The 27,801-nt window shown below is 35.7% G+C and overlaps 2 protein-coding genes across 10 annotated transcripts; one reads left to right on the top strand and one right to left on the bottom strand.

Annotated features, from left to right (window-relative positions):
• Positions 1 to 211: 211 nt before the first annotated feature.
• Positions 212 to 9,066, bottom strand: woc (zinc finger protein without children). 5 transcript variants are annotated; one of them, XM_018457341.1, is made up of 13 exons: positions 8,801 to 9,066; positions 5,665 to 8,481; positions 5,224 to 5,580; positions 4,690 to 4,918; positions 4,101 to 4,605; positions 2,997 to 3,214; positions 2,659 to 2,894; positions 2,387 to 2,573; positions 1,282 to 1,407; positions 1,082 to 1,203; positions 825 to 975; positions 627 to 726; positions 212 to 523 (listed from the first exon to the last, which is right to left on the bottom strand). In XM_018457341.1, exons 2-13 carry the CDS (start codon positions 8,449 to 8,451, stop codon positions 349 to 351), a joined length of 5,193 nt encoding a protein of 1,730 aa, XP_018312843.1. In that variant the 5' UTR covers positions 8,452 to 8,481; positions 8,801 to 9,066; the 3' UTR covers positions 212 to 348. The 5 variants fall into 5 exon arrangements, with proteins under 5 accessions (XP_018312843.1, XP_018312839.1, XP_018312840.1 ...); XM_018457337.1 differs by having other exon boundaries at positions 4,101 to 4,918; XM_018457338.1 differs by having other exon boundaries at positions 627 to 723; positions 4,101 to 4,918.
• A 1,685-nt stretch (positions 9,067 to 10,751) lies between these two features.
• On the top strand, positions 10,752 to 24,513 carry LOC108728638 (probable E3 ubiquitin-protein ligase makorin-1). 5 transcript variants are annotated; one of them, XM_018457332.1, is made up of 7 exons: positions 10,752 to 10,901; positions 11,089 to 11,711; positions 12,031 to 12,303; positions 13,089 to 13,422; positions 13,954 to 14,276; positions 14,343 to 14,502; positions 24,364 to 24,513. In XM_018457332.1, the coding sequence occupies exons 2-7, from the start codon at positions 11,677 to 11,679 to the stop codon at positions 24,505 to 24,507; spliced, it is 1,269 nt and encodes a 422-aa protein (XP_018312834.1). In that variant the 5' UTR covers positions 10,752 to 10,901; positions 11,089 to 11,676; the 3' UTR covers positions 24,508 to 24,513. The 5 variants fall into 5 exon arrangements, with proteins under 5 accessions (XP_018312834.1, XP_018312833.1, XP_018312832.1 ...); XM_018457331.1 differs by having other exon boundaries at positions 11,046 to 11,711; XM_018457330.1 differs by having other exon boundaries at positions 11,017 to 11,711.
• Positions 24,514 to 27,801: the final 3,288 nt, after the last annotated feature.

Here is a 27,801-nt window from a genome sequence, read left to right as displayed (position 1 = left end):
GTACATACATTTCAAAAGGCAAAAATCTTGGCAAAAACCTAACATCTTGTGCTTGGTAAGCACAAGCAACGTCTCATTATACATGCATGTTAAGAAAAATGTTCTTCTGTATCTGTAAGAATACAAGTTAAATATTGATACGTGCTCACGAAAAATATTTAAGAGATTTCATTTTTACAATAAACATACAATATTGTTTAACGAAATATATATACTGCAGAGTTCGGAGTTAACTCCGATTTTTGGATAGTGTCAAAGTGTTAAAATAGATAAGTCTTCCTTCTTTTGCTTTTTTTTTACTTACTCTACCTTAACAATATATAAGAGATCATTTTTTAATAGATTAAATTAACTCGTTAGTAAAGCTACATTAATTTCTTTAACCATTTTAATACGATATAACATTTTGATGAGTTGTTCCTTCGCAAGGGGCGATGTCGAGTACCATACCGGACTATCCGGAACACAACTGCGTTCTGGCAATAGATAGAAGACATCATTTCTCGTCTTAACGCTTTCAGGACTGAAATATTTCAAATGCAAGATAGTGTAACATAGTAATCCAAATTTACGCAATAAATTAAATTTAATGTTTTTGTTTGTTCAGTCATAATATGTATACGTACCATTTCGACAAGTAGAATTCGTATAACTTAACAGGGCATTTCAATGCATTCTCCTCATTTTCTTGTTGTTCATATACCTTCTTTTTCCGTGAATTAGCTTCTTTAAAAAGAAGTAAGAAATAATAAATAATTTGTACAAATATAAATCAGCATTAACTAAAATTTTTATGGTATATATGTGAATATATTATAACTAACCAAGAGCTGATTGTGGCGGATAAAATCTCAGAAGAACGTTTCTTGAGCCAGGAACTTTTCCTGCCACTGCCGTGGGGGGTTGAGCTGCTGGATTGCGCTTCCAATGCTTCATAATATGAGAAAAGGAAAGTTGCATATGCTCTTCTACCGTCTAAAAAAGATATGGACAAGCATTCGAGAAATATTTATTAATACTGTAACAAAATATTACAATAACGAGTTATATGATTTATTAACCAATCTCATGGTGGACTTACCACAAGATTAAAATGTTTCGTATTAAAAAACATGAGCGTGCTTAACAGAACGTGTGGAGAATGGGCACCCAATTGTTTACATTCCCATAAATGTTCCTCTTCTACCCTGGTCACGATGTATTCTGCAAAACGGACAACATGGTGTTCGAAAAGACAAAATGAAAATAAAAATATGCAATTACGGACAGCAAAACACTTACGTGCATCATTGTACAGTACAGAGAACTTTTTCGCTACCTCGTTTAGGCAATCTGTAAATTTCTCATAGTACGGATCCGTGAATATGTTATCAATCCTGTGATTTTCAAATAGATATTGCTGTATTCCTAGAACGAGTACATGAAAAAAATATATTGAATAACACTAAAACCAAGGTTTACGAAAAAAATAGGGTAGAGCGGGGCTATTTCATCCATTTCTCACGATATTGTCCATGTTTCTGAGTAGCGTATACTGAACATTTAGAGGTCATACTTGTACTTTCAAGAAGCAATCATGATTGTTCAAGGTAGTTATAAGCAGAGAATGGAAAGTTACTTTTTAAAAGTAACAAGTTACAGTTATACTCGTTACCGAGTAGAAAGAGTAACTAGGTTACTAGTTATCATTTCTACCGATTTTTTAAAGTAACTCGTTAATTATCGTTACTTGAGAAAGTAATTTTTCGTTTTTTAAAATCTTTTTTAAAATCGACAATCACCAATTATAGCGGACGGATGCCTAGGGGCTTTTTAGTTTCAAGCGCTATGAGTGACTCGTGTTCAATCAAACCGTGTCCAGTCGTATGTAAACGATAAAAGTAATTGTAAAATTCGTTACCGTTACCAAAAAAATGTAACTACATTACCGTTATAAAAAAAGGTAACGCAGTTACCAGTAAAGTTACCAAAAAAGTAACTTGTAACCGTAACTTCGTTACAAGTAACGAGTTACTTCCATTCCCTGGTTACAAGTACATTACTGCAAAAAGATATTGTTTGTTGCCTTAAATTTATAAAAAAAAAAATAAAGATACTTTTATTACATAATGGGACCCCGTGCTATCGATTGAACCTTATTCACCTTAAAAATTTCGTTTGCCTACGCGTTATTTAGATATGAACATAGTTTACCCGGTCAACTCGTCGGGTCAGGTAAAGATACACTGTAGTGTCTTCTGCGCCCAGTACGGACGCATATACTTGGCGCGAGACACTACCGTGTTTCTTGATTACTTTAAGGTTAAAAATGATGGACTAACTTAGCTCTATTCTATCTGGTATATTTGTAATTGCTGATTCTTGTATTATTCAAAAGTTGATTTACCTAAGCAAAGATAATATATTGTATCGGGAGCATATTCTGCACCATTCGGTTTTCTCACTTCCTTCACAAAGAGGCATAGTGAATAATTTAACTCGTCCGCAGTAAGTTGTAAGAGATCTGTCTTGAACAACTTTATCTTTCTCGTCGTTGTAATTTGTTTTTCTAATTCGGCATTCTTTCCCACAACCTGTATATTTTTAAAATACCTAGTAAAATCCATAGTAATATTTCTGTCTCGTTATCGTGCATATAAATAAGAAACAATTACGAACCCATTGTCTCCATGCATTTACACCAAATGTATATTTTAACGCCATATTAGCATCAGGTTTTTCTATTGGTTCCATAATGCGTGGCTGCGGAGGTGGCTGTGATTCCGGCGGTGGCATCAATGGCATATCATTTGTACCAGAGACACGTCTCATCCGTTTGGCTGGTGTTGATCGAGGTTTGTATGGAACAACACGTTTTCTTCCTCTAGAGGTAACCATTAGTCGTTCCGATTGTACTGAAAAACGTATGAGTTAAAAAAATGTTAATTTTAACAGTAAATGATAAAACATGATTATTAATATATCATGTTAATTCATTTTTAAGATACATTACATACCATCGTTGTCCAAAGCGTTTTCTGGTGGTGCCTGCGTAGCTGTAATCGTATTCGGCGTCAAGGCAGCTTCCAAATCGACTGCTGGCTCATCTATTTCTCCCGTGGCCATTTTTAACGCCATTTGTAACATGTCGTCTCCAAAGGCGTTATTGGAATCAACTGCTTCTGGACTGAAACCATCACTATGTAAATTGTCTTGATCAGCTGTGTCATCTTCCCTAAACAGAAATATTTGCTTTTGATGCGTGAGATAAATAGAAATAAAATTTTTAAGAAGCAAATGAATATAATAATTTTGTATCTTTGGTTGCCAGACGGATTATCAACTTAACCCTAGCTATACACACTCTTTTTCTACCCTTGATATACACACTTGAGTTCGTAGGACCCCATCCATATTTGTTGTCATAACTTCCGTAAAAATGGACATATTTCAATTAATTTTTTTTTCAATCGATGGAGAATTGATTAAGGAACAAATCCATGTGTAAAAGTCGATAGAATTAAGAAGCTTCGAGATATATAGGTTGAAAGAAAAAGAAAAGTTAAAAAATGCAAAACAATCTCGATTTAGCAAATTGTTCTGAGGTTTCTGGGATCCCAGTGTATATATAGCTAGGGTTAATATTATCTTGTGAAATATTAATGCATTTCCTTCTATTCTAAATTTATTCTGTGCAGAATTAAACATCATATTGCTATTAAATATTGTAGATAGTTCTGCATTCAAATAATCTAAACTTTACATGAAAGATAAGAAAGGGCATTGCGACAGTTCTTGCATTACATAAAAAATAGTTTTTTCTTTATTCATTTCTTTATTCGTTTCACGTGAATTAAATTACACGCTCCTAGCCTGAGACCATGAATTTTAAGTTTATTTTAAAAATTGACGAAAATTGTTTTGAATTCATGAAACGAGTTTAATTGTATAACTTTGCAGCCTGTTAACTGATGTAGATAAGACAAATTAAACAATATATTAATGCAATGCAAGAACAACTAACATGGCTCATTGCTCTTTCTTATCTTTGATTTAAATTTTAATTAGTTGAGCCATTCTAATATTCTAATCTCCAATCTGTAAACAATATTATTGTTTACCTATCGTCTACTGAATCCGAATCACTGTCGTTGGCCTTTTTTTCGGTAGCTACCATTTCGGCCATCATAAGGAGTTCGGCTTCGTACGGATCTGCTGGTATTTTTTCTTGTATTTTCTTCATATCTTTCATAATTCCCTTAGCACTGTTTCTCGTAGTAGGTATGAATAAGGGAACAGGAATGGGTAGAGGAAAAGGCATTGGAACTGGGAAAGGCATACTATACATATGCATTGGAAACGGAACATAAATTGGAACTGGTATGGGTATGACCACCTGTTGAACGTTTTCCGTCGTTTGTGTCGCCTTTGTGCAAGGATGAGGACGCACATAAACCCCTTTTGTATGTACTATAGGCTTGCACTGCGTACTCTTGTTATGCACTTTCACTGGACTAGGTGGCCTGGTAATCACTTGTTTCTTGCATACCATCTGTGTTGTTTGACTCGCGTTCGCAGGCATTACCACACTATTTTGCTGCGGCGTCGGACTTGCTGGTCCATTCCCTATTGTAGCTAAGCTCGTTACGGAAGAAATAACGGGCATGGTTTTCTTATTTTGTATCTCGTTGGAAATAATTTGATTCGTACTTCTCTGTGGTAATGTAGTCCTTTTGGGCAAGCCTGTAGGCACGGGATCATCGCTCGACGGTATAGTTATAGGGGACTTAGTGTATTGTGCTTGAAAATTCATGACGCAATTGTACGAACAAAAATTACGTATTGTCGCATCCGACATTGTCAAATGATAATGCGCTAAAGAATACTCTTTACATAAATCACAGTTAATTCGTTTTGCAGATACTGCATTGATGGAAACCTATAAACAAATTTTTTAATTATACTATTCTTATCTAATAATACGTTGTTATCAAAATCAATTCCAGACGATATGGTTAATGTGTGTAAACATTGGCTTATGTGACATTGGCTCTGTCCTATAAATAAATGTGGTCCATTAGAATCGTATATTGCCAATGTTGACATTGGAAGACATAAAAGTATTATAGTTTTTTTTAAAACACATCGTAGGAGACCAACGTTTATTACTTGACTATGACAGTGACCAAATGTATACAGTGACCATGTTGTCTGAAGCCAGCTTTATTTTAAGTAATAAAATACCTGATATAACGTTAAACAATTTAAGCTGCACATCATCAGGGTTTGTCCCGTTTTTGACAATTCCTTTTTAATCATATCAAAGTTATATTTCTTTACTTTGCACCAATTACATGGAACTATCTTCCTATTTGTTATGATAAATATATTTAAACACGTCTTGTTACAAAACGTATGAGGTTCATTCTCATAAAACACAATAAAATGTTGTTTATTAGGTAATTCAAAAAATTTTTTGCAGGTAGAGCATTGTTCAGGTTTGACTTGTTTCACAAACTTAAATGCAGCAAAGCAAGGTTCGCTACATATAGCTACTGGAGTACTATTGTATATTTGAACTTCGCAGTGTACAAGCTTTTCCTATGAAAAAGAAAAAAATTACATGATATTTAAAAAATTATCTATAATAAATTTAGCGAATGAAGAGCAGAAAAATTATTTTACCTCCTTACAGACACTGCATGGCTTTTTCTCTGTAGCTGGTGGCTCCGTAGAATTCAATTTCGAATATTTTTCCATACAGTCCTGGGTACAAAAGTCTTTAAACTGCCCTTTCTCTCCTACTGGTGCAAGAAAACCGTCTGTGCTAAAACTTATGTCTTTCTGACAGTAACTACACACTTTTAAACCCTTTTTGAATTCCTCTAAACATGTCGAGCAACAAAACTGCCTTACGTCACATCCAAATCTCACACAGTATTTCCCTAAACTCACGGCTTGAACTGTACCGTTACAATTTTTACAGAAGCTTCCATACTTTCTTTGGAACTTTCCTAAACATTCCTCATTACAGAACTCCATTGTTTCCCAGGAAAGATTTCGCTCGTCCTTTGCATCTATATTTAATAAGCAAGACGCACAACGCTTCTCTCGTTTAGAGCTGGTGTCTTCGGTTAGTATATTGATTACTTTACTATTAGCTGCTTTAAATAATGCCTTACACGTTTTCGAACATACAAGATAATTGTCTGTACCAAATTTCACCTGAATTTTGCATGCTCTTTCTTCACCACATTGCTTACATGTCTCTTTACTACCAATCTCTTCCACTTCTGAAGTTTTTTCATCATCAATATTAATAACATCCGTTGCTGGAATTAAATTTTTTGTTGCTGACTTATCTGGAACAGTTGCTTTTTGCTTTACGGTACTTTCTGCTTCATTTTCATTTGAAGTTACTAATTCATTTTGTGAAATATCTTTTTGAGGCTCGGAATTAGTTTTGCTACTTTTCTGTGTTGTTTCCTCGCATTCCGAATCTTTAGGAACTACAGATTCGCTTTGATCGTCGTCTATTGTTTTACCAGACTTATTTGGTATTATTACTTTCATGCTATCTGGAATGATACATAATTCGTCATCTTGTCCTGGTAATACATCGGTCTGCTCCTCGTCTGTTTCCATCGGTGTAATTTCTTCGATATTTTTTTTCGCCTGCCCATCTTGTCCATCGTGTGATTTCGTAGAGGACATATTTCCCGCTCCGGTTTCTGACGTACTAGTGCCCGGAAGATCAATGTCCATTGAAATATTTTCGAGAGTATCAATGGTAGTTTGTACATTATTTGATGTTTCAGCAATATTATCCATATCTTTATCGATAGCATCATCAGTATCCTTTGGATCATTTAACGCAGAATCGGCACTAAGTTTCTCATTACAGTCATTATTTCTAGCATTTACCGCGTCCTGCAAATTATTGCCTTGTTCATATATCTTTTTAAAACTGAGCCCGTTCTCGAGACTGTCGGTTTCCGCCTGTTCCACGTTTTCAGATGTAAGATTGTCACCGCCAAATGGATCCTCCGCGTCCATAGACTGGCCCTCAATCTGAGAATCGTCCTGTTTGTCATGAGGGAATTGTATAAACTCTGTGTTTTCGGGCTCAATGTTCTTTTCGGACACATCCTTTTCAGAATTTTCTAGATTACTGTCTGAAGATTCCGATTCCACTTTTTTCTCCAATACAGCTTCAGTCTGTAACACTTGCACGTCATCAGCATTATTACTTGATTCATCTGGGATATCACAATCTTTAGTATTTTCTTTAGACGATGTTTCAGATTCGTCTGCAACATCATTAGCAGATTTCCTATTATCATTTACAGTATCATTTTGAACTTTGCAAGAGTCATTGAGAGCTAATGAAATCTCTGGGTCACATATATCGGTTAAATTGGATATATCTAGTTCTGTCGTTTCCGCAACTACATGAATCGCTTCGTTTTCTTTACAGAAACTTTCAATTGCAACATTCTCTTCAGTTGTTTCTGTGTTATTCTCTTCCATTGTTTCAACTGCATTAGTTTCTTCGATTGTTTCAACTACGTTACTTTCTTCTATCGGTTCGACTGCATTACTCTTTTCGATTGTTTCGATTGCGTTACTCTTTTCAATTGTTTCGATTGCGTTATTTTCTTCGGTTGTTTCGACTACGTTACTCTCTTCGGTTGTCTTAACTGCGTTATTCTTTTCGGTTGTTACAACTGCGTTATTCTCTTCGGCTGTTTTGACTGCGTTACTCTCTTCAGTTGTTTCGACTGCGTTACTCTCTTCGGTTGTCTCGACTGCGTTACTCTCTTCGGTTGTCTCGACTGCGTTACTCTCTTCGGTTGTCTCGACTGCGTTATTCTCTTCGGTTATTTCGACTGCGCCATTCTCTTCAGTTGTTTCGACTGCGCCATTCTCTTCGGTTGTTTCGATTGCGCCATTCTCTTCAGTTGTTTCGACTGCATTATTCTCTTCGGTTGTTTCGATTGCGTTATTCTCTTCGGTTGTCTCGACTGCGTTATTCTCTTCGGTTGTTTCGACTGTGTTATTTTCTTCGGTTGTTTCGACTGTATTATTTTCTTCAGTTGTTTCGATTGCATTATTCTCTTTGATCATTTCAACCTCACTACTGTCTTCAGATAATGTTACTTTAACTGCTGCTTCAATTTCTGTATTGTATTCCTCAGTGATTTCTAAACATGTATTAGAATCATTCGCTTCCACGTTTGATATATATGAGTTTTTCTCATAGGCTATTGTAGTTTCTTTAATTAGTTTTTTTGTTTCATCAAGCACTTCTAAAATATCTTTATCAAACTGTGATTGTTCAGATTCCTTATTTTCTACAACTTTTTCAATACAGCTTTCAGTATCACCTTTATTCTCAGAGTTACTCACAGTTTCTGGTTGAAATACAATACCAATATCCTCTGAAGATACTGGATCGTCGGTGGAATCCATTATCACTTTTGGCTCGTCCAGTGAGGATATCTAGAAATGCATGATAAACTTTATTAATAAAATATTTGCAACTTTATAACAAGATGCTTATTTATATCATCTAGAAATTTAACAATGTGATTAACTACACACAAGATAAATATTATTTTTAATACATTCTTATCATATTTATTATATTCTTTGTCAAAAAGAACATACGATACAGTGATGGATTCTTGAAAATATGTTTAACAAAAACGAGCAGTGCCTTGAATATAGTAGAGGATAAAATAAACCTCGAAACGGGCAAAGAAATAAAAAGAGATAATATCTAGATACGAGCCGACATCAACATCGTTTATAGGCATACTGTATAGGTTAGGCGAAAGTCCCGCTCGCGCTGTCACGTTTCTCCTATTTGATACTGTCAAAGTAGTCAGTCGTCGATTCGATATCGTCGAGCTCAAGCCAGTTTAGGCTTCAATGGGACGAAATGCCGCGAACAAATCACGTATCAAACGATACCGCGTATCCATTAGCAAATGTTCACAAATGACCGTCTACTGCTCCGCTAGCCGGGGAACACGGCGAAGTGACGCGCAATCTGTGCAACGACGCTGTGAACCCCTGCTAACTTCACGTTTTCACACCCCTGTCTCCAAATCGCGCGAATCGTTTAAAATTTTGAATTGAACGACGCGATATTGCATTTACATTGCGTTTCATTTCATATCAAATATAATGTATTAAATACGTAATTATAAACGTAATGGATATGAAATATCCAAGTCGAAATATGTGATATGTATTACGGTTAAGGGTACTTTCCAACTTTGAACAAAAATTAATACAAGTGTCGTTCTATCTTTCTTACTCACTGAAAGAATGATCCAGAACTCCAAGAAAGAATGATTCGATGTTTGTGTCGAGTTGTGTTACTAAATTGCTAGATTCACACTGCAACCAATCAGAAAACAGGATTCCGATGAATTTTGCTTCGTAATATCGGAATCCTGTTTTCTGATTGGATGGAGAGCGTCGTGAGCGTCGTACGACGAAAATCGGATGCAGGGTGAATCCAGCAAATGGAAAGCATTTATTCTTGTTGAATATTCTTTGAAAAATTCCAGATTTTTATTGTTAGTATTAGAGTCTGTTAGAAGCATTCAGGGCTGGGTAATCATTTAAAATGCCAAATATAAAATACTTAAAAAAATGTATTTAAAATGTTTTTCGAATCCTACTTTATATGTAAAATGGGTAAATAGATATTTTAAATAGTTTTCAAATACAGAATGGTTTTCCCCCTATATACTCGTACATTTTAATATACATTTTTTTAAGTATTTTACATTTAGCATTTTATATATAATAGATTAGAATTACATTTTAAATGTAAAAATACCCAGGCTTGGAAGCGTTACTATGTTTTAAATTAATTACATATTTTTCATGTAAAAGATAAGCTAATGAAATTTTTTTATTTTTTAATACTTATGTCTTTTATATTGATGAATATTTATTGATAAATATTTTTTTGTTTTATCATCACTTTCTTTATTTTCATAGTAATTTATTCCAATTTTTTTAGTAAGAAACGTTGATATTTCTGATGTTAGGTGAATGACAACTCTATTTTCGCGGAATAATAATAATAAACGAAAAAATGCCAAACTGAAAGGAAAACTCAACCAAAAACGGAGCCCTTTGTCTTTGAATACATGCGAATTATCGAATGTTCCGCCGATTTTCTAAATTCCTCTCTCTTCTGCATTTCCAGATCCCATGTATTTTGAAGAAAATATCATAAATTTCAAAGACAAAGATTTACAAAAAATATCTACAAAAATACAGAATATTACAAAATATATGAATATTTACAGAATATATGTTATTTATCGCCGTCCGAAAGCAATCGTGCCAAGCGCGCGATTTTTAAAATAAAATCCAGCGATCCCGATTTATTTACCGTTTCGAAGATAATTCAAGCGAGCGAATCACCGTGAAAAGAAGCCACCGTGGGGACGGAATCTGATGCTGTCATTGGACGATTAATTCACAGCGTGCGCCTAACTTCACGGCGTTTCCGCGGAATCGAATTCCGAAACCATCAGCGACCAGAGTTTCTTTCGCGAAATAATCACTCTTTTGAGACCTCCAGGTTCGACAGCGGCGACGAGAAAACGCGCATGTACGTTCCGTTTGCGATTTATGGAATACGTGGAACGCAAGTGTGCCGATAAGCAAACAGGGCGGCTCGGCCGAGTTCAATGACCGCGCGTGAGTACTCAAGTGTTCGCACGCGAGTGCACGCGAGTACCACAGTGGATATCGTGCGCGTCTCTTATTTCCAGCAACTCGAACGATTCGTTTCGGAAGATTCTCAAGCACGAGATTCGTATTGGACTACTGGAGTGCGATGAGAAGATCTTGGGTTTGAGGAGAGGTGCGGGTTGTTGTGAGCCAGTCAGGTGGGTAATCGCTTCGTCGGAACGGGAAGGGAACGACAGTGCTTGGCGATCCGCTCAGTGTGTCGCTCGATTAACTCGACAACGTGTCGCTTCTACCGAATTAATCGTGTTATAGAATAAGTGTCCAAGGATTCTACTTGTTAGCGACGAAGGAGTTAGTAAGGAGGATCGCATCAACCGCCGGCAGAGACAAAACAGTTGGAGCGTGCTCACACGGTTCGGAAAAGGAGGATTTAATGTCGCGACGGCCGTGGTGAAGAAAGAGGAGCAACACTTGAGCGACACTCGGGTCGAGGCGCAAGGTAGTGCGTGACGTTTACGCCGCGCGGTGACACGCGTTTTAACGAGCGCGAGCGGAGCGAGTTGGAGAGGGCGAGCAGGAAGGACGGACGGATACGTGCGCGCGCGCGTACTCCACGACGCACACATCGCATCCGCAGGAGTGTGTTTATTGCGTGGCACGAAGAATCGAGCGTGCTTCCTGCACCAGGAGGTTGTGTTGCACCAGGAGGCTGCTCTCCGGTTGGCTGTTGTCGTCGAGGCGGCACTCGCGATCGCAGGAACCGGAGCTCCGGTCGGTCTGCCCGAAAGCAAGCATTTTCTCTATCTCTTTCTCTCTCCTCCCTCCCTCCCTCTCTTCTTCTTCTTCCTTCTTCTCTCTTTCTCCTTCCTTCTTCATACAGTTAACAGTGAACGCGCGCTCGACTCATCATCCAAGGCATTTCAAGGAACGACGCGTCGTCGATCATCGTTACGGCGGAAGAGAAACGAGAAAATGGCCGACAATTGGACGCAGAATATCGCTTGCCGGTAAGAGACTATAACGGGCGTTTCGCGCGTCTTGTGTTTCGCAGAGAGTTTCCTCGCGGGAGACATTTGCGCGCCCGAGTTGAAATTTACGTAAACCGAGATGGAGAGGTTAGTCGCGTTAGGGAATAGCAACGTTCGATCGAGCCACTCGAACACAATAATATAAATATTGACACTAGGCGGATATCCGTCTCTCTTGTCGTTACGGCGATCACGACGATTTCAAACGCGACGGGCATTTTTCGCGAACACGTGTCTCGTCGATGATTTTTGTCCTGTGCTTTTTTACCATAACGAATAACGACATGTTTTGTTCTAGATACTTCAAGAATGGCACTTGCCGCGAGGGGAACAACTGCCGGTATCGACATGTGCAAGGGAATAGAAATGATGCAAGTATCAACGAGGCAACATCAACCCATAGCTCTGCTTATATTGTCACTTGTCGCTTCTTCAAACAGGGAATGTGTAAATTCGGCAGTCAGTGTCGTTTCCGCCACAGTTCAGGTACCACAGATAGCAACGCCATGCAGATAGATGCAACGGAGAACGCAGCCTCGGGTCATCATACATCAAACTCGTCGAGAAATAAGTAAGATATTTTTTTTGAATTTCATAAATCCTGTTTGTGCATTCAATTCTAAATCTAGAAACTCTACAACAGAATCCCTTTATTTTGTAACTTTTAGGCCAGGTTTTTCATTCTCTGGTTAACATGTAATCTAGACTTAACTCAACCTCACTTAATTCAATGATAATGTAAAAATTGATTTTTTTCTAGTTATAATTAATCACTAAATTAATGATTTTGTACTAGTAACTTTAATAGTTATTCACTATAGTTGATCAAAATCATCAGTTTAGTGATTATACATTAACCATAGATAGAAAAATATAATTTTTACATTAGCGTCAGGTTAAGTCTAACTACAAGTTAACCAGGAAATGAAAAACTGGACCTTAACAACAATATAGAATCATTATATTGTTGCACAGATTTTACCCGGTTTAAAAAAGTTATGCAACGACATCGGCTACGTTCAGCAAAAAAAAAATGGTCATTGAATGCTCAGTGAGTTTAATACGAAATTGATTCTTACACTTAGATCTAGTGAAGAATTAAAGGCAGAACTAATTATGTTAAAGAATCATTGAACAGTTTTCTCTGTTAAACGCAGCCAATGTAACGATACTGACATTGTCGTTAAGAGTTACGGAATAGGGAATAAAGTTTGGCTATGGCTTACAACTTTTGTCTGAACACTTTTTGATTGGACCTTATCCTGCAAAGATAAAAGGGTGTGACGGGTGATCTGAAAAACATCCGGTATATGTACACTAGTTAAATCATACATGTAATGATTTGTGTAATTGCAGAAAAGCTGAAAAACGTACTGCTGAAGAATGGGTCAAGGCACCTGAGTTTATACCTACGACTGGATCTCCGATCGCTGGATCATCCTCTATAGATGGAATGTCATCTACTTCAGGAACATCTCCAAGCACGTCGATGCCAGTCTCGTATGCTCAAGCTGTTAATCCAACTGGTCAAGCTTCGAGCCCCTCCTTAGAACCTCTGTGTCCTTATGCAGAAGCAACTGGAATCTGTAGAAATTCAAATTGCACATATCTACACGGTGACATTTGCGAATTTTGTAGCCGCGCGGTCCTTCATCCACACAATGAAGAATTGAGGAAGAAACATAACAATGTAAGTTCTTACTTCGTTGTTATCTTACTAATTATATTGAATTAAATATTTTATGGGTTGTATTCTGTATGTCTATTTTTTGCGTGAGATAGATATTGAGAGCAAATTAAACGATTATTATTAAATTTTTAAGACTGCGTACGACGGATAATTAGGAAAAAAATAAATATTAAATATTATTAGATATAGAAACGTAATGCACAATGGATACAAATAAGATATAAGATATACAAATTTGTCTTTATTTTATTTGTATCCATTGTGCATTACGTTATGCATTAATCTCTATTTCCAATTTTTTTTCATTTCTAATATTTAATATTTACTTTTGTTTTTAATATTTCTTCCATTATGTGTAGGATCTAACTATATTTCGATAACTTAATATTTATTAAGTTTATTATACATCGCGCGCGAATATTTGCTAAAGAATGATATTTTCACTTTTTATATTTTTGTATATTAAATATTTATTAAGTTTATTATATATCGAATATTTGCTAGAGAATGATATTTTAACTTTTTATACAGGCATGCGTGAAGCAACACGAAGCAGATATGGAATTATCCTTTGCCATTCAACGCAGCAAAGAAAAATCTTGCGGCGTCTGTTTCGAGACAATAATGGAAAAGTCCTCGCGAGAACAGAGATTTGGTATATTGCCGAATTGTAATCACTGCTTCTGCCTAACTTGCATCAGAAAGTGGCGCCAAGCCAAACAGTTCGACAACAAAATCATAAGAGCATGCCCAGAATGCCGCATCCCCTCAGACTTCGTCTGCCCTAGTATGTACTGGGTGGACACAAAGGAGGAGAAAGAAAAATTAATAAGAGATTATAAAGGCGCCTTGAGGTACGAGATGAGCGATAATCTATCTTTATTTCACCATGTTCTAACAATTTGTCTTTTCTCTTACAGTACTAAGGATTGCAAGTATTTCAACAAAGGTCGTGGAAAGTGTCCGTTCGGTAATAAATGTTTCTATCTCCATGCACTTCCGGACGGAACTAAGAAAGACGTGGGTCCACCGGTTCGACAGAGGCGCAACACCACTGACACCGATATCGACATCTTGCACGTAAGTATTGTTTACAATTTACAAAAGTATATTTGTTTTGATTACGGATAAATGCGTTTCATTTAAAATATCGTCGGAACAAGCGATTTAGAATTCTCCGTATCGAACACAGTCGAGCTACATCCGTTTACATACTTTATATACTTTATATACTGTAGTATAAATATACGCAGAACGTGAGAGAGCGGTTTTGCACTATTTACAGCAACTAATCTTGTGGGATTTCTTCGATGAAAGGGACGATCGTTGGATGTATCTCGATTTAGAAGATATCCCTTTCTTCTCAGATTCCGACGATTCCGATTGGTCCGATTATGAACTGTCGTTCGAGTAGACGAGCAAAACTAGTCGACCGACACAAAACTGCCTTGATACCACTGTTATCATGCTACTCTGTTGCTCTATGTCGATACCTACTTCCTTTATCACTTATGCGCGGCTTTAGCGACTAAGAAAATTAATAGATACTTAGCAAATAATTTGAATTATTATAATTCGAAGACGTTCTAGTTACGTAGAAGAAAAAACAGAAAACAAGAAAAACATACGCACTTTCCTAAAATGATAATTTATATTAAAAAAAAGCTGTTTAGTTGTTTACCGTCAAAATAGTTAAAACGCTTTTTTTTTCTTTGATAGATAATATTTACAAGTTTTTTTATTTCTACATAAGATGGTAATAGTTGTTAAAATGTCTACCCGCGCAACAATAGAAAAATTAACACTTTAATAGAATAAATATAAAGTGATATTTTAATGACTATTATTTTCAACATCATAGAAATAATCTTTTAAATATTGTCTACAAAAAGAATGTGTTCTTTACTATTTTAATGGCAACTGTATACTTGTGTATAAATAATTACGAGATCCACAATTTCAATAATTTTTGCGGTACATAATCGAGCACAAAAAAAAAATAAAAGGCAGGAAATATGGACAGTAAAAATTTCCTTGAATATGCATCGTAACTTTGAAGTCACTTTTGTGTAACTTGACCAATGCTCTACTAACTGATTGTTCCAGCACTATTAATTCAGTGGTCCAAATTTTATCAGTGAATAGATCGATATTTTTCCGATGTTCGTTTCCTCGTAGAGTAATATATCCGTTTTTCCCGATACTAATTATTATTGAACTATATCACAATGCATGATCTGGAATACGTCTATACATTAAATCGAATTGTAGAATAAGTAAGTCAATGCATAACCAGAATTTTAGTTGATTATCATCAGTGAAATAAAAAGTCATTATTTTTTGCTCTTTTTCGTAAGCAGAAAAGTATATCAAAATAGTTAAAGGGTAGTTTAATATTGTAGCTTTTTTTTATTAAGGCTTTTTTTCATTTAAAGCGAATAGATTAGATTTACTCTATTTTGTAATTTCAATAAACATTCGTCATCAAATGTTACATTATTGTGCGTACTTAATCAACATGTAAAAACTATGGAGAATGTGCTAACATGGAATTTAAACAAAATTTTCAACAATGCAAATTACCGTTTAAATCGATTTTACTAGGCTTTATTTGTATTTGTAATAAATATCTATATATACAGTGGGCATGTTTTGTGATTGCAATATAATATTGCGCTTGATATGATGAATAAATAAAATCAGTTATGTGTGTCATGTTCATAAATATAATTCTGACGCAGCAGCAGTGCTATGAAATGCACGTTGCATTTAATAATAAAATCTTTAACTATAAACCCATTATTGCAATTACAAAACAGATTTAATTAACACGTCGAAGATTCATAACACTTACTATTCACATGTAAAATAGAAGAACTGGACAACGATTTATTACTTGTGTGATCAGTGTGCATTGTTAGTTCAATTTATCACTAGTTCATATCGAAGGTACGATCTACAACTGTCGTCCTACCTCTTGCTATGGCTCCGCGAATCTTTATACATATATATATATACACAATACATTTCTTTAAATTATTATACAGTTGTTTAGCGTTACTCGTGAGTAATGGGTATTTCTTTGAGTGCAAAGTGAATGTGATGCATGTGTAAGGATGCGAGCGTATTGATGTGCGGTATTTGTGTACGTGTGCGTAAATGTGCGAATGGGAAGTACGAATATGAAAAAAAATGTGTGAGAAAGAGAAGAGACTATGGATAGCATATATGCGGGACGAATAACAACAAATGTAATAAAAAGAAGCTTTGTGAGAAATGTGCATTTGTAGACTGGAGATTTAAAAAAAAAAAGAACAGTAGAAGTACGCACGACGGAGTTGGACCCACGACAGAGCCATGCTGGGAATCATCGTCGATCGTTTTTACATTTTATCGATTTACTAATAATAGCAACTCGTTCCGACAACCGTTCTCTCGATATAGAACCATGATAATTACGCTTTGAAGGGCATAGAATTCTTTTGTGTAAAACTGACGAGATGGTACATACGTAAAAATATAATACACCAAAGAGATACGATATTCATCCTCTAGCATTGAATATTCTGTGTGATGTCATTTTTTTTTAACCTTTCGCTATGAATGATCTTTTCGCAATATATTTATGACAAATAATTACATTGTTCTACATATAGTTCCTGCTCGCACTTACAATCTGATTCGTATTCATGATAGGAAGTGACCAGCTTTTACAGCAGAGAGCCGTCGGTACTGCCTTTCAAAAGCTATGTGATTATAGAGTAATATATCATTCATTGCGCTATTATAAGGTCAGTTTCTTAATCCGCCTCGATAAAGCGTTTTATCGGCTCGAACTTTCGCTATGCCATGAGAATATCGTTTATATATTTCCCATAGAATTTCTATATTGTTAATTTTATCAACAATTGTTAGAATAAAACGCTTTATATTGTTACCGGTAATGTATAATAGTAACTTTCTATGATACGCTGTGCGTTTCGAGCGGCTATTTTTCGAGCTACTTTCTTTAACAATCACAAATTTCCCAATGAGGGAAACAAAAGTAAAACGCTTAAGCGATATTGGATTGTAAGATAGCGGAATGTACGATCGGTGAGTCGATTGAGAATTCTTAAGTCGGTAATAATTTTGTGAATGATAATGAATTTACGATGGAAACGTCTTTAATGTTAGCACGTTTAGTACCAGTATACATATCGCCGTTGTAGAAGGGAAGTTAATTGCGTTGATCGTTGTACGTATTTGTTGTCACTACCATTTTTATTTATCTTGAGCTAAGCGCAATGCATTTACTACATTATTATGCTCTAAATGCATGAAACGCGAAAGGATATAAAATTAGCAGTTGATGTCTATCAAGTCGTTCAACAGCGTTCAGCGCAGTTTGCCTTGATTTTGGCGATGCATTTTCGGAGTTAACTTTGGAGTTCACTCGCGTACATAATACATAGTACATAGTGATTCTAAAATCGAGGTTCCACTGTATGATTTTTTTTTGTCAACGCGAAGAGAGTAAGGGATGGCCGATTTACTGATTCATTCAGATTATTATTCGAACGAGATAGCGAACGTTAGAACGATATTCTTAATAACTTCAATCCTATTCTCAGGATGGTTTCATTAAACTAGTTTAGAAATTATATAGAATTTACGGAACAACCGCGTGCGTTATGTCTCTGCGTGCAGAATTCAATCGCCAAGATTCTACCGCAAGTGTGCATTAATGTGAATTAATCGTACTAAACGTACCTGCATTGAATACTGTATTGCGTAGTGACAAGTATTCTTTTTCCCTTTAACAACCTAAATACGCTTTACAGATCGTTACGTAATTCATTTACATAAGTTGAGCTCGAGCGTCTCTAATAATCTTTCTGTTTTTTTCTTTCGGCTCTTACGGAGTGCGGTTCTTTAGGAATAACATTATTATGCCGATTATACCATTTTATTTTTCAGCGTATTATTTATTTTTATTCAGCGTGTTAAACGTGTATTTTATCGTGTGTGTCGGAAACGCTCAAAGAGTCTTGCGAGTTAAGAAAGCAGAATTATACTTAAGTCTTTTCTTTTTTAAGGGAGGTAATTTGTTGATATCACGCTAAATTTCTATACGTAATTAAACCTTATATTTTTGTAACTTGTCGCGTCGAACTACGTTATGTAATAAAGGCTCTATAAAGCGAATATAATAAGATATACGATTAAAAATCTTATATTTGTTAGGTAGCGCACCACCATGAAAAGGTAAAATCGACGTTGAAAACATTGTTGTGCCACAGCTTGTTTCTTACGTCTTTAATAGATCTTAGATTATTGTGAATGTTTTTTTAGCCAATAAATAATACGTAGATGAAGCAAACTGTGTTTTCACTGCATAATGCGAAACAAATTGCGAACGTTCGCATTATCTTATACCATCCTTTTTACACGTAAAAAAAGCAATTGTACACGGAAAGAATTTTCTTTTAAAATTTATCCTGAAAATATGGTAGTCGTGGGACAACATTGTATTTCGAAGAATTTTATGTAAATCTTTCACTAATAAAAAAAACTACAATAAGATATATTTACAAGTTCGATTAATTTTACTGTATGTAATTTTACTGTAGTGTATGGTAAAAATCTTTAAAATATTGTATTGTACCACAACTACCACATTTTCAGGGTAAATTTTAAGAAAAAATTCTTTCCGTGTAGGAAAAATAATTCTATTAATTAAGGAAGTTAATTCTATTAATAAGAAAGAATGAGTTTTCTCTCTCTACCTCTGCCTAGGAGTTGTTTCCTTTTTTGTACTTTTCTTAATAATGCGGTTGCGAAGCTGTCGCTGTGTGTCACGTTTGTTTTGCATTGTATCGCAGGCAAAATATAATTGCAAAATTATCCGAATGTGTTCAACGATGACGTCTAATTAAAGCACGTCGGATATATGTGAAAAACGTGTTAATTTTCGAGAGCGAATAAACCATAAAATATTGTATACGATCGCTTGCGAAACTTATGATAAAAAAAACACTTGCTTCTCTAATAGATACAAGAACAATTGCTTCCTAGGGGGACAAGGGAGAGAAGGAGGGATGTGATCGAGTAATTCATATGTCGATTATATGTAAAACAAATTTTGGCGTATATCAGAGTGTCTATACAAAATGCGGGAATTTTTGGCGAACTGTCTTATTTGCACATTATCTACATCAGCATACGAAAAGAACACTTGAAGTATCTGAAACTTTAGCTAGATATATCTGAAAATAATTTTGTTGGACTGTCGAAACAATTATGTAGGACGTTCAAGCATGATGAATAATGTGCAAAAACTTTTGACATTTTTAACCATCTCGAACATCCTTTACATTCATACAGCACAGTATCATTTCCAATATTACTGTAATATTGCTGAAATGATACATGCTGTATTAATTATTTTGCTCCAACAATATTGTCGGATTGTCCACAAAGTTCGTGTGAATTTTCAAGCAAAATTCGAATGAAAAATTTTTTTAGCAAAAAATAATTTTAATACGTCGACCATTTTGTTTAACAATATGTTTCTATTGAATAATTTTATAATTACTCTCGTAGAATTTCTGGGTTTCTGAACGTCATTTACTGAACAATCCACGAAATTTTTGGATAACTTAATATTTTCAAATCTGTATTTAGCTAAATTTTTAGCTGCTTCAGCAAAAATCTTTTTCCGTGCATATTTCTCCCGCTGTCGGTTCGCCAATCTGTCGGTTTCACGTGTCCGTTAGCTTTTGATAAAATAGGATTAGTGATAAAAGATGTATATATATATATATGTGTATATATATATATATAACGTTGTGTTAGAAATTATTCGTCGGAATTTGCGTCGGAAAATCATCGGCCCGATCATGTAACTCGTAACTAATATGAAACTGTCGCCTGTAACGCCGTTATATCATTGTGTAATTGATGAGTTTTCCCTTTATTCCTGTACGTAAGAGGATAATTCTCTTGTGTTTCGAACGCTGATATGGGAGAAGGTTTTAATCGCAAGTGGATATTACGTATGTACGTAGAGCCCAACGAGGCGGGAACGAGCGATCCCGCCTTCAATTTCGTTTGTCACATGATCTATTTTTGTTATTGGATGTAGACTAATAAAATCGACGCTGTAAGTCTCAACGAGACCGAGGTTCAGGTGTTTTCATGTGTATTTCGCATTCTCCTTCGGCCGTCCCTTCATTCCTCCGCTGCGGCGACGCGTCGAACGATTCTCGAGAAATGATTTCGTGCGACATTTATCTATTTTTTAAAAATATATATTTAAAAGGGGTATTTTATTCCTCTAAAATTACATAGACTGATAAAAGTCGTCGAGTTTCTCGATCGATTTTTTTGCGAATCTTTCTTTACGCGGCGAGCTTGCTTTTGTATTGTTCGTTTTCGAAATTAGATTGCTGTTAAAAATTTAAACATGTCATACCGCGTAAAATTATTGCATAATGCCGAGGCACTATCGTTGATGCCTCATCGCACGTTTTATCATCAGGAACATTCGACTTTTCTCTGCGATATCGACGGATGTTATGGAATCTTCAAGCCTTGTCCGAAAATAGACGATAGATGGTGACTGCGGTATTGTAGCAGCGGCGAACTTGGTTGAGAGCTTCGATCATGAGTTTATTTTCAGAGATAATTTGTCGCGCGAAATGACAAATATATTTGTGAACGTAAAATGTATTAAGCCTATCGAGAGATCTGAATAGCGAGAATGCGAAAATGTCAGTATCCGCCGATAAACAAAATTTCACGATCGTACACTTATAATTCTTTGCTGATCAAACTATTTCTCGCGAATGAACAAAACTAGATCTCGTCTTCAACTTTATAATCGGCTGACCTAATATGAATGAATTTTATTATTTATTTTTCTTGTCGGAAAAATAAGTTTCTTATTATTATTTATTTTTTAATATTTGAAAATATAGCCGATTAGCCGATAGCAACAGGCTACCACAACGCATTATGTCGAGTTTAACTTAATATAGGATTGCAAAGAATTAAAGAAAGAAGCCTTTCTTTCTTTCTTTAATTCTTTATGATTCTATGTCGAGATGCATTGAACTCTTAATACATACGATGATTTTTCAGTTCTTTGCTACACAATTGTTGTTCGTGTCCTATTAATTTTTATAATCACTCTTACAAATTCACAAAAATTATTAATTGATTCTTAATAGGGTAAAGTGGTATAATTTCGAATATATATATTATATATTATATATATATATTAAAGTATAATTTTGAATAAAATAAAATTTGAATTCAATTTTCGATGTTTAAGTTTGATAATCCTCTCATTGTGTGGGAGTATCAAACAGGAAAAAATCAAACCTCAGAAATTGAATTCAGATCTTATTTTATTCAGAATTGTACCATGTTTGAAATTCATCACCTTATATATATTCTATATTTTAATCTTTAAAAAGTGTTTGTGAAGTTGGGTATTAAAGAAAAAGGAAAGAACAAAGACCTGCACTATTTAGCCAAGTACTCTTATTTCAAAGAAAAGAGGTGCGCAGGACACGAATGACCCAATGTGTGTACTTAAAAAGTTTATGTTTTCGCTTTGTTGCATTATTTTCTCTGGAAATAATAATTTTTTTCATGCGTAAATAAATTATATTGCGAGGCTTACGTACACGCGAAGATAATGTAGACGAGACCGAGAAGATCTTTCTTTTGCAAAAAGGCGATGGAATGGAAAGCCGGGACGAGCACCTCTTGTTAATTCTCCACGGTAATATTTTGAATTACACGTTTTCTTCGTTAAAATGTTTAGCGTGTCTACAAAAACTTATTGGAAATAAGTTTTTTATCGTTAATATCGTTTGACGAGAAACACGTTGAAGCAATAACGTTCTTTTCCTATCTGTCGCTTTTTTATCGTGTAATATAGATCATTCACGCTGCGCCACGTAGATCGCGATGCTTTTACTAACGCTGCAAAATTAACGAGAGATTAACGTCGATTGTTCATATAATTGTCGTAGAATTATGATTAATTGCTTCGCCGAGTGAGAGAGTCACTCGCTTTCTGTTTATGCTTTCCTTTCAAACCAGGAATAATTATCTGGTTTTTTTTTGTAAACGATTACCTGAGGTATTTTTTTACGCCTCAATTAAAAGTCGATATTATTAATTACATATTGTACATTGTTGAAGTTTTTATGACTTATTAGTATTTTAGATTATTATGTGTACTTTATAAATTCTTTGGAATGAAAATAAAAATTTTTTCAATTCTTTCCTTGTTTAAAAAAAATATTGAAAAATCTTTATACTGTCTAAAACGCTGAAGAGTGAAAAATGAGTCAGTTTTGAAAAAGAGAAGCTTAATTTTTAATCTTTAAGAGTGAGATTCTCTTCAGAGTGAGATTTATTCTAAAAATTTAGAAAGTACACAATAGATTTTTTCAATATTTTTTTAAACAAGGAAAGAAATGAAAAAAATATATAATATGAATTTTCGGAGGGGAAAAAAAAACCCAATTGAGTTTTGTTTTTTATTAATGGGGATGTGAAAATCACTTCAGGTGATTATTTTCGAGTGTATTTATGGCGCTATTTTATGAATTATTCGAACTTGATTAGTGTGTTATTGATGTTTTTATCGACTTTATCAAAATTTATCCGAGATACGCCTGTACTTTCGACCTCTTTAATATGCGTAACGTTTGTTTAACATTCTCTCTGAAAAAAGAGGAAAGAAAGGGAAAATTCCTGTAGCATTCAAGTCGGCTTCCCTAATTGTGAATGGTATGCGAATCTCCGTGGATCGAAAGTCTGAACAGAAAGGGACGAATGCCAGCAAAAGGGACATCCGGAGATCGGATTTGTCCAATTGACGGAGTGGAATTTCGTGGGACGAGCACCACGGCGATTGTCGTGTTTACGTCACTCGTTTGCGAGGCGCGACTTTGTCGTCGCGCGGTAGCCAGGAAAGGGGCAGGAGGGGGAGGCTTGGCCGAGCTCTCGGATTCGCGATGGTTAACTAGAACAGCAAGTTAATCTCGACGAGCACGGCGAATTAGCATATAAATTCGCCGAAATTGTCCCTACATATGTATCCGGCGACGCACGACCGCCACGCGAATATCGCGCGGGATCGCTTTGAGTCGCAAGACGCGGGCTTCTCCCTTTTGTGGGTGTATACGATTCGTTGGTCTCCTTTGTGCGTCTCTCCACCGCTGCAGGCGGCACGGATGATATTCGGGCAACACGTATTACGCGCATATTTCTACGAGGGAACGACAGGCGGTCTCTGCCCCCGAATCTCTTTGCCCAAATCGTTGCCGCGAATCGAGTGGGGCAGCGACCGCGAATGTTTCACGCCATGTACGGATCGCACGCCATTACGCGTAATCAGGAAATGTGGTTCCGCACCGCGTTTACAAAATGAAATATCGCACCTATTCGACGCGATATAGAATGTCGGCCGATCAGTTTAAACGAAACCCCCCCCCCCCACTCTTCACCCCCTCTCCCCACAGGCTTTGACATTGTAAAGCAATCGCTGAATTACACGTTCCATTGTGTATAACCTTTCAGATGTTTTACGGGGTTTCGATTAAACCGGAGTATAAATTTCGCAATACCGGATATGCAATAAAAAAATATTACCACTCACGTTCGATATCGCGCAATTAAATTCCGAGCGGTCCGATCGTTTAAATTATACTCAAGTCTAATATGTTTATTGAAATCTGACAAATCTATCGGAATCCTACAGCGAATGATGGAAAATTGAATGAAATTTGAAATAAATCGAATAGTCGGCTCGAATCTCATTGTCACGTTTATCTTTCACGTCGTTCGTCATATATGTACGCGCGCGTACGAATCTTATTGGTACAATTTCGGTCTTGGACACCATGTCTTAATTTGGCTTTTAAAATCTCGTTGCAGCGCGTGCTGTGGATCTTGATGTTCTGGATAATAGGCGCCCTGGTATTCTTGCGGTACGCATGGATTCGCGTGACCAGATTATTTATCCATGGCTTCCAAGAGAGACTGGATGACGGCGACTACGACGATGGTCGACGAATGTAATTACGAGCGAAGGTGGGTACGGGCGACCAGAAGTCTAATTAAATGGTCGTCCATGTATTTTTATGTTACTTTTAGAAACCGCGAACGAGAGACGACCACGTGGAAAAGAAAAAAAATCGGAGAGCGTTCGCACGGATTCGAGTTTCGAGGTACAAGCTGGCACGAACTTAAACGTGCGGTAAAATAGTGTTTAAATTTCTCGTGAAAAAATATAGGTGGTGCCGAGGGAATAATGAACGCACGCGTATGAGAGAAACGTGTTTGATGTTTGTCACTATAATTGCATGGTAAAATAATTAGGGTGAGAAGCTTTATTTGTATAGTTATTACTGCTATAATGTTGGCACCGAAAATGATTACTATAATTAATTATATTTAAGATGGTGTTTACATGTCAAAATGTTAATAATTATGTTTATAATTTTATATACTAAAAAATATATATAGTTGGCATAACACATAACGATTATAATTATAATCACTTTTTTACCGACTATATATTTACAACGTTGCTGCAATACTGCTGAAATGTGTCAAAATAATTCTTGCTTATTAGGATCATCATAATAGCAATAATAAAAATATAAAAATGAAGCTCCTCATCATAATTATTTTACCATGCAATTATAGTCATAAATATTAAACACTTGTCTTTCATCGTTAAACATCAAAAGAACAATGATAATTATTTTCTTGAGTTAAACAAGATTTTTTTTAACTTCCATGTATGTTAAAATATAAATCAATCCATTTCTATAGTTAGTTTCAAGGTAAATAACATCCATTTTATACACTCAGTAAATAATAAATTAAATTTTTGTTAAATTTAATACATTTTCCTGAGTTAAATTGTTTAATTGAATTGTTCTAGTTAAATTAATGATATATTGAGTAGAAATAGTGGCGATTTGTAGAAACGATTAAAAAGAGAACTCAAATTGGGTATAATTTAACATGATAAATTTAACAGTATACAGTGAAGAGAAGTCACTTCGAGCCGGTGCTTCTTTTACAGTAATTATTTTTTTAAAAGGAAGAGGAGACGCAATAATTCATTAATTTTTGTAGTATCACGTTTCTGTGCAGCGTACTTGTGCTGCTGTTTTCTCGTTTCCACGGCATGCGGAATTATTGAAAATTCCTGTTCGCGTACGCGATTAACTCGAATCTGATTAGATAAACGTTAATTCACGACGGTCGCGAGATATTTAGGAAACGTTTTTCTCTCCTTTGCGAATTTCTTTAAAAATGCGAGAAGTAAATCCGGACAGTAGTGGGTTAATGGGAGGAATCTCAGAGATCTGGACGTGAAGAAAACGTAAAGAACGGGAGCGGAGGGTGAAGGAGATCAGGTCGGATGGAGCCAAGTAGAAGAGAAAGAGAAAAGAAAAAGACACAGGCGGACGAGAGAATATAGAATCGGTCTCTCTGTCGAGTCTATCCAGCTCCGCGGAGGATCTCTAAATTGCCTCTGTTTGTTTCGCAAGCAAAGAAGCGCTGCCGTGCATCAAAATGGTCGATCGCTGCGCCGGTAGCCGATGTCTAATATATCGAGGAATCCTCTTTCTCTCGGTCCGTGACCCATCGACTCGGTGTTGATTCACCGCGTTTTCGAGTTGAAAGCTCTTTTGGCCGATCGACGGGAAAGATAAAAGAAAAGAAGTGCTGGCGATAAAGTCAAATGGGGTACAGCCATGAGAATGTTGCTGACGAATGTTATCGCTCAAGATTAAATTTGCGTAACTTACATCCGAAGTTAATATATTTTGGAATCACCGTTATAATTATGTATTAACGACGTTTGATGCATAAATTATGAATATATACACGAATGAAATGGAAAAAAACAATTTTACTGAAGTATCTAGAAATTTAACTAGATACAGATTTGAAAATAATTTATATATTATATATATATATTACTATCTATTATAGATTTATATATTTATTATTATCTAGATTTACATGGAAAGGACGGTTTTGCTAGAGTATCTAAAAATTTAGATACAGATCTACAAATAATTTTGTTGGACCATCAAAATAATTATGTAGGAATCGAAAGCATAATGAGCAATGCTGCAAAAAATTCTGACATTCTAGAGAAAACTGATCAGTAAGCGCTTCGTGATCTTTTAATGGGTGCATCCAGAAGCACTACCGCTCCACTGAGCGCTCAGTGAGCTCTTTCTGATTAGTCTATATTTTATTAGGAGTGTGATTTAATTTTGAGATTTTTTTCTCAAAAACTAATTTATTTAAACAACATATCATATAAACATTTAATAACTGTTGTACGATCAACATTTAATTCTCTGGCAAGTTCTGAAGTTGATTGTGCAGCTAGATTTTCATCCAATAATGCTCGCAAATCTGTATTTTCCAGAATGCTTTTGTCATTAACGTTGAAATCATCACATTTGAATCGACAGAATCAATATTCACATGTCTTAATTGATGGAGCAACATCACCATAAATTTCTATTAGAATTCTATGACCTTTAGCCACCGTTTTCTTCTGATTAAAAAACAAAAGCAACGCATGTCGAAAATGCTCTTTAGGAAGCTCGATTTTTTAAATGGTATAAACACGATGTTTACTGCGTCCATTGTTAGTAAACGACTAAATATCATGGAGTAATATTAAAGCATTAAGAAATAATAGCTGTGATTGTCGAAGGTCTTCGACAACATTAGTGTCATCTCTTGCAAAACCCTCAAAACTAAATCACATTCCTAATAGGATCTAACGAAATATTCCAATGAATATCAGATGAAAAGGCTCACTGAGCGCTCAGTGAACGGTTGTGCTTCTGGATGTACCTAATAATTAAAGAATCACTGAACGCTTACTGATCAGTTTTCTTTGCTAAACGTAGCCAACCTGTGTCATAAGAGCTAATAATGTATTTTTGGAAATTTCAGATAACGATACGCGACTCACGGCAAAGGTAGGCAACATGTGCACTCGAACATCGATCGCCGCCAAGATGCGCTGCGCTAATCCGGACGTTCTTTAATTGCACAAAAATCGCTCACTCTCGTTCGCAGATTTTACTGTTCGCGAATAATGACGAGTCTCGAGAATACCGAGATGAAACGATATGCGATCAATTAATGTGGCTGCGTAACGAGTTGCGAACGGCGATAATGTAAATATAAATGTTTGCCGTGACGTGCGAATCGCAATCGAACGATACGTCATGCGATAGCTGCCATTATGCGTTGCGACGGCCAATTAGGGCGAAACGCATCGCAATCACTCCACGTAACTTTTCGTAATTTTTTTTATAACTT

This window comes from Mycetomoellerius zeteki, unplaced genomic scaffold (genome assembly GCF_001594055.1).
Source record: "Mycetomoellerius zeteki isolate Tzet28-1 unplaced genomic scaffold, Tzet1.0 scaffold62, whole genome shotgun sequence".
In the NCBI taxonomy this organism is placed as follows: Eukaryota; Metazoa; Arthropoda; class Insecta; order Hymenoptera; family Formicidae; genus Mycetomoellerius; species Mycetomoellerius zeteki.
The sequence above is the reverse complement of the archived record's forward strand: the minus strand, read 5'-3'. Positions and strand labels throughout refer to the sequence as shown.

What these genes read in the sequence shown, in the direction of transcription:
- woc (XM_018457337.1), bottom strand. Translation starts at nt 8,451, where the DNA reads ATGGATTCCACCGACGATCCAGTATCTTCAGAGGATATTGGTATTGTA. An exon ending in TCGGATTCAGTAGACGATAG is followed by an intron (nt 3,215 to 4,100) that starts GTAAACAATAAT and finishes ATTTCTGTTTAG; the next exon opens with GGAAGATGACACAGCTGATC. An exon ending in AAACGCTTTGGACAACGATG is followed by an intron (nt 2,895 to 2,996) that starts GTATGTAATGTA and finishes TACGTTTTTCAG; the next exon opens with TACAATCGGAACGACTAATG.
- LOC108728638 (XM_018457332.1), top strand. Translation starts at nt 11,677, where the DNA reads ATGGCCGACAATTGGACGCAGAATATCGCTTGCCG. An exon ending in ACGCAGAATATCGCTTGCCG is followed by an intron (nt 11,712 to 12,030) that starts GTAAGAGACTAT and finishes GTTTTGTTCTAG; the next exon opens with ATACTTCAAGAATGGCACTT. An exon ending in TGAGGAAGAAACATAACAAT is followed by an intron (nt 13,423 to 13,953) that starts GTAAGTTCTTAC and finishes CTTTTTATACAG; the next exon opens with GCATGCGTGAAGCAACACGA.